A 12,020-nucleotide genomic window follows, 5' to 3' on the forward strand; every position below is an offset into this window, starting at 1 on the left:
TTTTTAGCCATTTTTGTTATTATTCATCCTTTTTCCTTTGTTTTAGTTGGCGGCCCAATGGCAGCCCGGCCCCGCTCCACGTGACCCCTCTTTGTGGCCGCGGGCCGGGCCGCGCAGAGCCGCGGAGGAGCCGCGGAAGGGGCGGCGAGGCCGGCCCGGTTGTTCCGTGTCCGAATCCCCGGGGTTTCACCCCAAAAGAGGACACAGACACCAATCCCGGTGCCTGGACCCCGGAACATGTCGAGCCGCCCCTTCCCTGAGTTCTCTATTTTTACATCCACATTCTCTATGATTTCTGCCTTGAAATCCGACTGATAGGACCAGATAAAATTGATAACAGAAAGTTTATTCAAGAATTGCTCAACAGACAACCCTTCAGCAAGGAAATAAAAGAACTACTGTAAGAACAAAGAAAGATCTCCAAAGAGGAGGGGTGAGGTGGGAGGGAGGGATTCGCTATAGTTCTTCTAATTCAGGACTATACAATTACAGTCGGTTCTGCTCTCATGCCTCCAGTAGAACTAATTACATTATTCATAAGTACGAAGGTAACATAAAACTACTGGTCTTCCTAAATTACAATAACTAAAATAAGCTTGTTGTACAATGACAAGGAAACACAATGTCCTTTGTAACAAGTAAATACTAAAAAAGTACAATTTGATTCTTTTTGTTTGTTTGTTTGTTTGTTTTTCTCATATAAATACATAATATTGGGGATAAATAATACAAAAAAAAGGAAAATATTTTAAACTGGCTATAACCAATAAATATATATGAATGTTCACCAGAACACACACCTATTGAAGGGCATCCCGACTGAGTTGGACGAAAGCCCTTCAAAGTTGTTTTTATACCCATTATATGTAAACTCTAAGTGCAACAAAGATGTCCAGACAAGAAAGCATTAGCAAATACCAGAGATCCATTCACTTCTGCTTCGATTGGAGGACATTCCGTTTGTTCAAATATACCCTGTTTTCACGTAAGGTCAAGAGAAGAGGAGGAAAGAAGCGTAGGACTTCTAAGTCTTAAGATTGCTTTTCTGTTAATGAACCCTAAGAAAAATACCCCCAAAACAAAAAACCCTGGTGTCATCAAGTGGAGATTTCATGTCATCAGAGGCGAAGGCGGGAAAATATTCAGACCTGTCAACTCTTTCTTCCTCTCTTTGGACTGTTGTTACTGTTGGGGGGGGCAGGGTTGGGCACTGCAAACATTTTTTCCCAAACCTTTTTCAGCTCTTAGATCACTCTTATTCTCGTTTTGTTGTTGTTGTTATTATTATTTTTGAGAGGGGAGGCAGGGACTGGAGGGGAAGAGCATGAATCCCACGCGTTGGCAGGTGTGTATATTTGCAGTTTAGGTGGGGACTGGTGGGAAGTTACTCAGCAAAAGAGGACACCCTACCTCTGGAGGCTGGAAAGGAAAGCGTGATGTTCCTCTTGAGATGAAGTTGGAGAGGATAATTTTCTGGCAAATCTCTTTTGATAGGATGTGTGTGTACACGTGTGCATGTTTACGTAGATGCAAAGACACCAAGTCTTGGCTGGCTGACTAATCTCCTTATCAATGTCCAAGAATTATCAGTGATGTTCTATACTTGGCGTGGAAATTAAGGATGTTGCTGCTGAAAATCTGCTTGATTCCCACAAAACTACCCCAACCCCATTTCAGAAGCATTTGTGTTGAAACACTGGAGGTATGTCTCTTCAGAGAGAGCTACTTTTGGCAGTAAATATTGAAATGCTTGGAAATTGTGCCTAATAAAACCCAGAAATTATAATAGCAAGCACACCAATCTGGTAGAAATGGCCCTGTTAAAGAAAGAAATCAAATAGCTCAACACAAATGTTCCTGAAGCCAATCCTGCCCTCTTCGCCTCTCCCATGCCCTGCAGAGAGGTCCCATCTCCTTCGCCTGAGCCTGTCCCTGCTCCCTATCACAGGTGGGTCAGCTTGGGCGCCTCTTGGATTCTGCCCTGAGAAGAAGCGTGGTGCGTGGAAAGGTCTGTGTAGGTGGGGTGGGTCTCACATGGTCCGTGGTGCTGGCTTGGGGGCATCTGTGGAGGCCCGTTGTAGTCCATGTTGGCAGCCTGGTGATGGGGCAGGTGATTGAGACCGTAAAGGGATGGGCCAGAGGTGGGCATAGAATCCACATAGTTACCTCCAACATAGACGGGGCTTCCCTGCATACTGGGAGTCCCGTAGGCCACCCCGTTCCCTTGTAAGACGTGGGGGTCATACTCGGGGGCCGTGTTGGCATATTTTTGTTGGGAGGGGCAGCCTTTGATGGGGTTTTGGTAGTTAGTTGACATGGCATAGGCATTTTGGTGGGGTTTATTGAAGGAAGGCGGCGAGGGAGCATCATAGTTACTGCTCATGGTGTGCAAGGCGTTCATAAATCCAGCGGAGGACTGCATGGGCTGAGGGGGGCTGCCCGTGGGGGAAGGCCCTCCAGAGGAAGACCCCATGCCTTTTGACTTCTGATCTTTCTTATACTTCATCCTCCTGTTCTGGAACCAGATCTTGATCTGCCTCTCGCTGAGGTTCAGCAGGTTGGCCATCTCCACACGGCGGGGCCTGCACAGGTAGCGGTTGAAATGGAATTCCTTCTCCAGCTCCACCAGCTGAGCACTGGTGTAGGCTGTGCGGGCTCTCTTGGAGGCCGAGGAGCCTGGGGGGCTTTTCTCGCCGCTGCAGGTTTCTGCTGGCCATGAAATGAAATAAAAGATAATTACTTACATGCAGAAATTGAATGCCCCGTTTCTTAATAAATCCTGGAACAGGCACAAGAGTTCAACCCCCCCTTCCTTCACCCCTTTGCATTAGCCTGCACTCCATAATCATGTCATTTATTAAGAGTTCTGTTCTCCAAAGCTGCCCCTGGTTTATGAAAATTTGATCATGTCATGTAGAAAAGGATTCCAAGGCCATTTATTTAGGAGTCGATTATTTCCAACAGATCATTTTGAGAAAATAATATTTGGCAGAGGGGCAGTCACTGCAAAGCCAATTAATACTAACACGGCTCAGTGTTGGGAGGTGTTTTGTTTGCTGAGGTATGAACACACACACATCCTCTGTGTGTTTTGTATTTATGTAACACAAATGTACATTTTTAAACACCAAATTGCATTTGTGCCAGCATTTTTGTGAGATTGACCTGTATATAACAGATTAATTAGAGCAGAGGGTGTGCCACAAAGTTTATATTCATGTACTTGTCAGAACAGTGATATTTCCATACTGCCCTTTTTCCTCCATGGCGTGAGAGATGTGTGTGCATGCAAGAATCTCCACATGTTTATGCATATGCTCCATGGATGCAGATGTACAGCACGTTTACTGCTGGGTCTGGAGGCAGGGAGGTGGGAAGAAAACAAGCACTCCCCTGCAGCATGGCTGGGCTGAGCAGTGGGTGTACGTTCTCGTGTAGCTGTACCTACAACTGCCTGGTTGTGTTTCCCTGTGGTGCTCTGGAGGTGTTTGGAATAAACCAAGTGTGCCCAGTCAGTGGTGCAGGATGGGCCAAGGCTCGCTCATCCTGGCCAGGGCAGGTGGCTGGAAAGCTTGGATCATGCCCAGCACCAGGATCCTTTGTTGATTCTCACTGGATCCTCACTGCATTCTCACCTCTCCCTCCAAACAAGATCACTCTGGGTGGTGGCTTTGCTCCCCGGCTGTTTAGGAAAGGGGAGGGTCACAAAAGCAGAACTGGGTACCTGTGCTGGGGGAGCTGTTTTTCTGTTTGGAGTTTTGCCTCGATTCTTTCATCCAGGGGAAAATCTGCTTGGTGAGACTGGCGTTTGCACTGAGGTTGGCTTTGCTGGGGGCAGTTTTACTGCTCCCCGACTGGTTATTGCTGTTGCTACTGGTGCTGTTGGTGGTGGGGTTTGGGGGCGGCGAGACAGGGGGAGGCGGGTGGTGCTCCTGGGGCAAACTTGGCCTCATGCAGCTCCCGTTCAGGTCTTTACTTTTTGCGTGCGGGGTTGTGTTGCCAAGAGACTGGAGGGAGCAGGCAGACCTCTGGTAGTCGTTCTCCACGTGAGAGGCTGCTTGGAAGGGCTGCTGGGGACCCTCGTAGCCGAACCCATTGGCACTCCCATAGGAGTAACCCCCAAAGAGTGTGGAGCTGTCGTAGTACGTGGTCTTCTGCATCTCTGGGACACCCCAAAATGAATTTTCCGGCTACCAGGGTCTTGACACCCCTATGGCAGAACATTGGCACCCCAAGGCCACGTGACAGGCCGCTTCCAGCTGTCTGTTGGAGGCTGACCTGAAAGGTTAGGAGAAAACACACAATAATAGTACCCAGCCTATGAATCCATCTTGGGGCCTGAAAGGCCCATGACATGAATAGGGTCCTGCAGAACAGGAGGAACAGATGCTTTGAGCAGATTTCATCCTGTGTGCAGCCTAAGGAGGCTCAACAAATGTTACAGTACAAAAGTGCTGAGCTGATTCTGGGGAGTAGTTTTCCTGGTTGTTTGGTTATTTCCACCTTTTTTACCCTTAGAAGATAGCACACAGGATAACTACACCCATGCTCTAAAAGCACATGTGGTTTCATCCCTATACATCTATTTACTTCTCTGTTTATTTGTACATACATACACACGCCTGTGCAACACATACACTCCCATATAAATGTGCACGTGCATGTAGATGTGTGTGCCATGTGCACATTAGTGCCTGGATAACACACACACACGTAAATATAAGAACACAGAATGGATAATTGCTGGATAGGAGCATGAAAGGAGTGAAAGTCTTGCTTTCTTACCCCTGACCTATTCAAATCAGCCATTCGCATGCCTAAAACCCAGCAAGATATTATCCCATCCAAAATTAAAAGTCTTCTAAGTTTATTGTAGGGCCTCTGTCTAGTATATTTGGTTTTAACCTGAAAACAGCAAGTAATAAGTTTTTGCCAGGTACCACATCCTGACACAGTTGGCTCGATCTGCTGTTTACACAGGGACTCACAATGTCTTTGGAATTCAGTGCAAATATTTTAAGCAGACTTAGGCAGGGGCATGAATTCAAGAATGTGCTTCCTTTGGCCTGTTGTTGGGCTCTCCCTCTTGCTCTGGTAGCACAGGTTGGATTTAGAAAACATCCCCCCTCCCTGCCTGCACTGCTTTGTACTCATCGGTCTTGAATCTGGAACTACCATTGGCAAGATGGGATTCCAAAAGCAGTTTAATTGCTGTTGTTTTTTTTTTTCCTCGGAAAACAAATGAGTCACAGGGCCATTTGTTCTTAACTTTCTACCCCTTTGATTTTTCATCCTTCCTCCCTTCCTCAATCCAAGCTCAAAAAGTCTTAAAACTCAACCCAGCCCCTCACATTACAAAATGAAATCTTCTGCTTTTATTTTTTAATCTGGCCTTTTTCTTTTCCTTCTCCTCTTCCTTTCTCTTTTTCTTTTTCTCAAAACACAAACTTTTTCTCCCACCAAGGCAGAGTAGAAAAACCCTTAGAAATATAAAAACTGTCTTGTCCTGAAAATAATCTGATGTGTGAGGATCAATCAAGCAGCAAACATATTTTAAAAAGGCAGTGACTTCTCACTGCAGCTTAGAGTTTACGAGGAGCCACTGTGCATTTGGTTTTGAAATTGATATTCTCTGTATATTTAATTGTATCTATTGTATATTTAATTTTATAGAGGCTCTTTCATTCTCTAAAATAAAATAAACTCTGTGGAGATAAAGTCTAATGTGATATTTCTAAGTACCAGGGTTTAACAGAAGCTGTAGCTCGACAATAAATAACATATTTTTTTTTTCCTCTCCCTGACTGCTGTGTTCTTATGTCATATGAAACCTCCCTATACTTCTAACCCAGCCTCAGACAACGTGCCCACGAAGGGACAGCTTCCCTTTTTTACCCTGATTAAATCCTTTATGCATTCCCAAATCTGTATTGTATCTTCCACGGAGATGTATTATTGTCTACAGAGGGGATGATATCCTTGCTGGGAGTTATTCTCGTTTGGTTTCCTAGCCATGATAAATATGTCTTATTAAAAAGTAGACTCCACTACCCGAGCCGAGGAGCTGTGAATTAATTAACAAACAGCAGCGCCTTTATTATGAATAGGTTTGCTGAAAATATCTGAGAGGGCAGAGGTGGGAATTTCTCCAAGGCCTTCCTGTCTGGCATAGCTCTCTTAAAAAGAAAAAAAGCCAAAACCCACAACAAAACAAACCCAAACGGACCAGAGAGGCTCAGCCAAAGCAGCTAAAAATAACAGCGACTTGTTGTTGTTGTTGTTTTAAATGTCCATAAAATAAATTTACAATCCCCTTCGCCCAAAAGCTCCCTCGCTTGTGGCTTCCTCAGAAGATTTGCTTTGTACCTCATCTCTCAGCGCTTCACAAATGCCGCTCATTTATCTTCGCCCAGGACGGCCGCAATCCTAATTATTTACTCCAAGGAATTGTTGTGTTTAAAAAAAAAAAAAAAAAAATCTCAGGCAGAATAATAAATATTCGATTATCTCCTGTTCCAATTAAAGCCGGGAAGGATCCGCGCTGGCTGTTTCATCACGCTCCAAGTTTCACTTTGCGAGCAGTAACATTTAACCACAAACTCTTTGCCTGTAACTTTGGAGTGCGAGGATTTAGGGACATTTTTTAAATATATAAAAATCAGGAGAAGGTGCGAAGGGGAAAGGGCTGCGGGGAGCAGGGTGCTCGGGGAAAAAATCAGGCGTTCGGGAGAAAAAGAGAAAAGAACTCGAAGGCAGAGATATTCTGCTCTAAATCCATCCCCTCCATGTTGGAAATCCTAAATTCACAACCTGCCTGTGTTTATGAAGAAGAGCAGCGCCTTTCCCCTCCCCCCGCCCCCTCCTAAGGTACATTTCCCAGAGCCAGCGAAACTAGGCAGAGCCCCGCTTTTAATTTAAATTATTATTAATAATAAATATTCTAAACATGCCCTTAACAATAGGTCGGCCGCTCAGAAAGAGCTCAGATCCCAGCGACTGCCTTGCGGTGGATACGCCTGGAAAATAGAGACACATTCCTAAAATTTCCCTCTTCCCTCCTTCCCCCCCCCCCCCCAACCGAGCTTCACCCCAACCAGAACTCCCCAGTTGCAAAGCAGGAGTCGGGGGGGGGGGGGAGAGAGGAAAGGGCCCTGGATGAGGGCTGCAAAAGAGTCTCTGCGTGGAAGGAAGCTTAAAGCTTGTGAACTCTTCTTGAACCGAGATTGGAGTCATATGGTCATAAATCATTGGGACATATACTCCGCCATTCACAAAGTGATAGCCTATTTGAGTCCGGCTTACCTTAGTCTCTGACGAGCAAAGCACAGGCAGACATAATATATTTTCACATCCAGCATTCACGCAATCAATAAGCAAGGAATGACCCCCTTCCTTGAAAAACGTTAAAGGAATATACGAGCGAGAGGGAAAAAATCCGGCATATGCATGGATAGAGGTATATTAAGAAAAAAAAAAAAAAAGAAAAGAAGCCAAAACAGAGGGGGAGGGGGCTCAGCCAGTGGAGCTTTCGGTTACGGCAGCTCAAATTGTCTCTGTCTCCGTTTGGGAGAAGGAAAGGAGGAAAAAAAAAAAGAAAAAAAAAAAAATCAAGATGCTATCCAGCTTCCGAGATGTGCAGAAAAGCTGAGAGCTTTGAATGGCCAAACCCTGAGATTCTAGTTGCCCTCCAGACTGGTACGCGCTGCTCACTGATAACAATGGCCTCTGCTTTAGCACAGCAAAGGGGAAGAAGGGAAAGGAGAAGGGAAAAAAAAAAAAAAAAAAAGAAAGAAAGAAAAGCTGAACACAACACCCCCCCCCCCCCCCCCTTTTTAACTATGCAATGCTTGGCTGGGATTAAAATAATAACGAAAAGAATCCAGGCTACGGGAGGGAGTGGGCGAGGGGGGGGGACAAAGCGGAGGGGGTATTTAAAAATAAAGATTTGGTTTGGATTGCCGGGCAAAGCCAACGAGCCTCCCGAACAGCGTCACTAGTGAAAAATTATGCTAATTGCAGACGTGGTGGACAGAGGCCTAGGCAGAAAGATAGCAAAGCTTGCCTTTGATTCACGTGTTTAACAATTAGGTGTCAATTTATGCTAATAAACCGTTTCAACATAGTCATAGTCTCCCCCCTCCCCTTCCGCGGCGGCATCGCGGCTCTTTCAATAGCTGATGCTTCTGCCTCCCCCGACCCTTCGGCTGCGTTTGGCTCCTCGCAGATCTCCCCCCCCCCCCCCGCCCATACGAAACCCACTTTTCTGTAGTCCGAGGGGTCGGAAGGCGGGGACGGGGACCGGAGCCGCCGGCCTTGGGGTTTGCAAGGGGATACGGGCAGAGGGGGGCCGGGGAGGGGGGAGGAATCTCTTGTCCTGCTACAACTCCGCAGCCCCGAGGAACTTCGGCCTGAAGTTTGTGCGTCCCGGTGTCTGGGGGATCCTCTCACCCCTCGGCCTCCACCAGGGAGGATGTGAGACGGTTCGGAGGGGAGGGGGGAGTGGATCAGGGTGCAAATCATCGGTGGGGGAGGCCAAGGCAGCGAGGTGTTGAACAATAAAGATGATTATTATTGCTATTATTAATAACACCGGTATTGCCGTGCAAGGCGCTGCTGCTGTCGCCACGGGAGATTTACGTCTTTCCCCGCTCCCACACGGCTGCCGAGAGCAGAAACTCGCCCAGATGCGTTTTGGGGAAATTTCGTGACGAGGAGGAGCTGGTGAGTGGGAGGAAGACAGGACAAGGAATTGAGGTGTCTGCACTTTCTCCCCCCGCCCCCCCCCCCCCCCCGCCCCCCTTTATTTTTTGAAGTGCTACTTTTGTTTCACATCTTCCCTCCTTTAATTCTGGCACTCACTCCTTGGGCTTAAGTGCTGACTGGGGGAAATTCACGTTTAGCAAAGCAAGAAAAAGAGCAGCCACAAAGGGTCTTTGGACATCGCTGGGAAGGTATGACCCGTCGGGGGGGGTTGTTGCAGCGCCCTTCTATTTGTGTGTGTGTGCACCTTTAGGCTGGTAACTCTGGAAAGAAAACATAAGAGTGTCCAAGAAAATATCTAAGTTTTTAGAGGACTTACTCCGGGTTGGACAGCCAAGGTTTTCGAGATGATGGATAAAGTCTTATCCCAAGGACTACGGTGTTTCCAGCTATTGTTCTGCCTGCAGCGTCCAGATCCCAGACCTGAAGGTTTCGAACAGGGGACACTATTATTGCCTTTTTTTCCCCCCTCCCCTCCTCTGACTTTTAATGAACTGCTCCAACATAAAACTTCTACTACAAGATAGTTCTTATTTTTGAGCCCAGGCGTTGAAGTTCCAGGGAAGGAGAGAGGGAAAAGAAGAACAAACAACAACAAACAGTGGTGGACTATCCTTCTGAAGACTTCTCTGTAGGTGAAGTACTCTATAGGTTTCAAACTATGGATCTCCACTGGCTTATTTGGATTACCTAGTCAATCAGAAGTGCCTCGGATTCTGCAAGTAACTCCTCTGAAGTGCAAAATTTTGTTTAAACTTTAACAGGGAGACGAAAAAAACCCCACCCTGTAAAGGAGATCGTTGCCGTTTATATGTTGAGCTCCTGTAAGTAGGTTGGGTTTTCTCCAGGCTCCCTGTGTATTGCCATCTTTGCTGGGGTTGCAGCTTATTTTTCTTTAAAATGTGACTCCCTCGCACCCGTCACGAAACCAGCAGCAAATGTTGCAATCTGACTGGGTTTCCCTTCAAAGGGAGTACAGGAAATATCTTCCATTTAAAACACTCCCTCGAAGTTACAGCCATAAATCACGGAGTTTAAAGACAAGCCAGTAGCAGAATGAAAATACTCAGCTGAAATCCAGGGCAGCCGTGCTTATTCTGGGGTGGGTGGAGGGGAAGGAGGGGGGAAAAAAAAGTCACGTTGGGTGAGTTTAGAGAAGGAATGGCTCCTGATGCGGAGGGAGATACGGAGACACACAGAGAGGGACCAGGTAGGATATTGAGCAAAACTCACCAGTTCTCCGATGGCTGGTCCAGCAAATACGAGGCAGCGGTGGACTTTGAGAAAGGAGAACTGGGGGGGGGGGAAGGGGGGACAAAGTATGAAACTTCGATCAGAAAAGCGTGGGCAAGGGGATTCATCCTAGGGAGAAACCTTTGGGTGGAAATGGGGAGAAGAAAGGCTCCAGTGAACAAAAGCCTCAGCATCTCCTCTGAGATTATCTCCCACCCAAGTAACCACAGCATTTCCAGGGATGGTACCGGTGTCCCTCCCGTGATAACCCAACGTTCTCGTCAGGGGCAGTGGACACCAGGTTGATTTCTATAAATCTGATGAGCTCACCCATCTCCCCGGCGTTTCCTTCTACCCCACCCCGCGCAAACCCCCTGGAGAAGGAAACACTTTGTCCGTCCCGGGTTTTGCGTTAAAGATGGAAACGGTTCGGAGCGACCTGTGGGCTTTTTGTCCATGGCTGGTGGTGAGCTCTGAATGTGATTTAATATATACATATATAAACATAGAAGTGTTTTGGTTAAATTCTGGTAGTCGTTTCGGTGTTAAAGGCCTCTAAGAGATTAAATGCACCCAGTTAATTAGCTCTGGGTTTAACAACAGGAGAAGAGTAGGGAAAATAGGAGGCCGTTTTCCTGATAGGCAGGAAAAGCCGCAAGGATTCAAAATGTGCATTTTCGGGGTTCTCCAATGTGGCCGAGGATCGCCCCAAAGCGGGGTGGGGGACACAGAGGTGCTTTATAGTGCACGAGGAGACCGTCCACACGGCAGTGATTTGGTATCAGAATTAAAGGTATCGAGCCGTAAACATTTTTAAAGCCACGCCGAGATTTATCACCGCCAGTTTGGCACGAAGGGCTCAGAAAAGAAGAAAGAAGGAGAGAAAGAAAAAGCAATCTCATTTAAAAATATTTTCGTTTGGGGAAACATTCAGTCGCTTTAATAATCCTGTTTCCGTTCTGTATGTTGATGTTATTAATCTCAAATAAAAATGTTCCCCTCACACCCCTACTCTGCTTGTGACAACATCCTCGAGTCCATAAATCACCCGCGGATGCTTCGTGACCTTCTGTAGACGGCGGCCGATAGCTGTATTTTTTATTAGTATTATTATTACATGCGTGCGCACTTTAATACACAGCTTTGGCAATTTTCCACTTACATCACAGCCTTCCCCGGTTAACTGGGGTTTTTCAGTTCCCTCTGTAGAGCACACACAGAGATTTGTAAAGAGGGTAAAAAAAAAAAGAGAGAGAGAGAGAGAGAAGAAAAAACAACACCCTTTCTGCTCTGTGAGCTCAGCAAACCCAGGCTGAGCCTCGGCAAGTTCCTCCCCCGCCAGAGCTGGGGAGGAAAGGGAGAAATGAGCAGCCCGAGAGGAGGTGGAGAAAAGAAGGAAAAGCGTATTTATTTGGAGTGGATGCAGGAGGGAGGAGGGGAAAAGAGAAACAAACAAACAACCCAAAAGAAGCTGGCATAAATAACGGTTCCAGCAAGGAGAGCCTGGGGAGGGGGGGGGGGGGCCGAGGGGGGTGTTTGTTTTTCTTTGTTTTTCATTTATCCCCTCGCATTACAGACAGAGGAGGGATGGGGAGAGGGCTTTATTTCCACCTCCCGGTGTTCTTTGTTTTGATTTGGGGATATATATATATATTTATTTATTTATTTATTTATTTTCCTCTATTCGGGTTGCATTATTTTTTCTCTTCCAGACAGTGCGGGTCCAGCCCTGCCCCTGCTCCCCCCGCACCCACCGCTGGGCTCGCAGCACCCACCGCCTCCTCCCGGGGGGCTGCTCACCCTCCCACGGCCCCTTTTTTTTTTTTTTTTTTTTGGTCTAAAGAGAAGAAGTTTGGGTTTCCCACTCCACAGAGAGCTCTAGGGACGGGAGAGCTCCGAGGAGGAGGGGAGAGTTATGGAGGGTCCAGGACCTCCTGAAGCCCTAAACAGAAGCCAGCCCGGATAAGAAATCAAAATGAAACGGAGGGAGAAGTGGGTTTGCCTTGACAGATTAGACCTTTTTCTCT

General features: G+C 46.8%; 1 protein-coding gene across 2 annotated transcripts; it reads right to left on the bottom strand.

The window, feature by feature from the left end:
* Positions 1-382: 382 nt before the first annotated feature.
* Positions 383-9,150, bottom strand: HOXB3 (homeobox B3). Of its 2 annotated transcripts, none has more exons than XM_051640405.1 (3): positions 9,080-9,150; positions 3,725-4,278; positions 383-2,706 (listed from the first exon to the last, which is right to left on the bottom strand). In XM_051640405.1, the coding sequence occupies exons 2-3, from the start codon at positions 4,158-4,160 to the stop codon at positions 1,943-1,945; spliced, it is 1,200 nt and encodes a 399-aa protein (XP_051496365.1). In that variant the 5' UTR covers positions 4,161-4,278; positions 9,080-9,150; the 3' UTR covers positions 383-1,942. The 2 variants fall into 2 exon arrangements, with proteins under 2 accessions (XP_051496365.1, XP_051496364.1); XM_051640404.1 differs by having other exon boundaries at positions 383-2,709.
* Between the last annotated feature and the right edge of the window lie 2,870 nt (positions 9,151-12,020).

This window comes from Apus apus, chromosome 25, assembly GCF_020740795.1.
Source record: "Apus apus isolate bApuApu2 chromosome 25, bApuApu2.pri.cur, whole genome shotgun sequence".
NCBI lineage: Eukaryota > Metazoa > Chordata > Aves > Apodiformes > Apodidae > Apus > Apus apus.

Coding starts and splice junctions, on each gene's coding strand:
- HOXB3 (XM_051640404.1), bottom strand. CDS start 4,160: ATGCAGAAGACCACGTACTACGACAGCTCCACACTCTTTGGGGGTTAC. Junction 2,710..3,724: donor AAACAGCTCCCCCAGCACAG/GTACCCAGTTCT, acceptor TTTCATGGCCAG/CAGAAACCTGCAGCGGCGAG.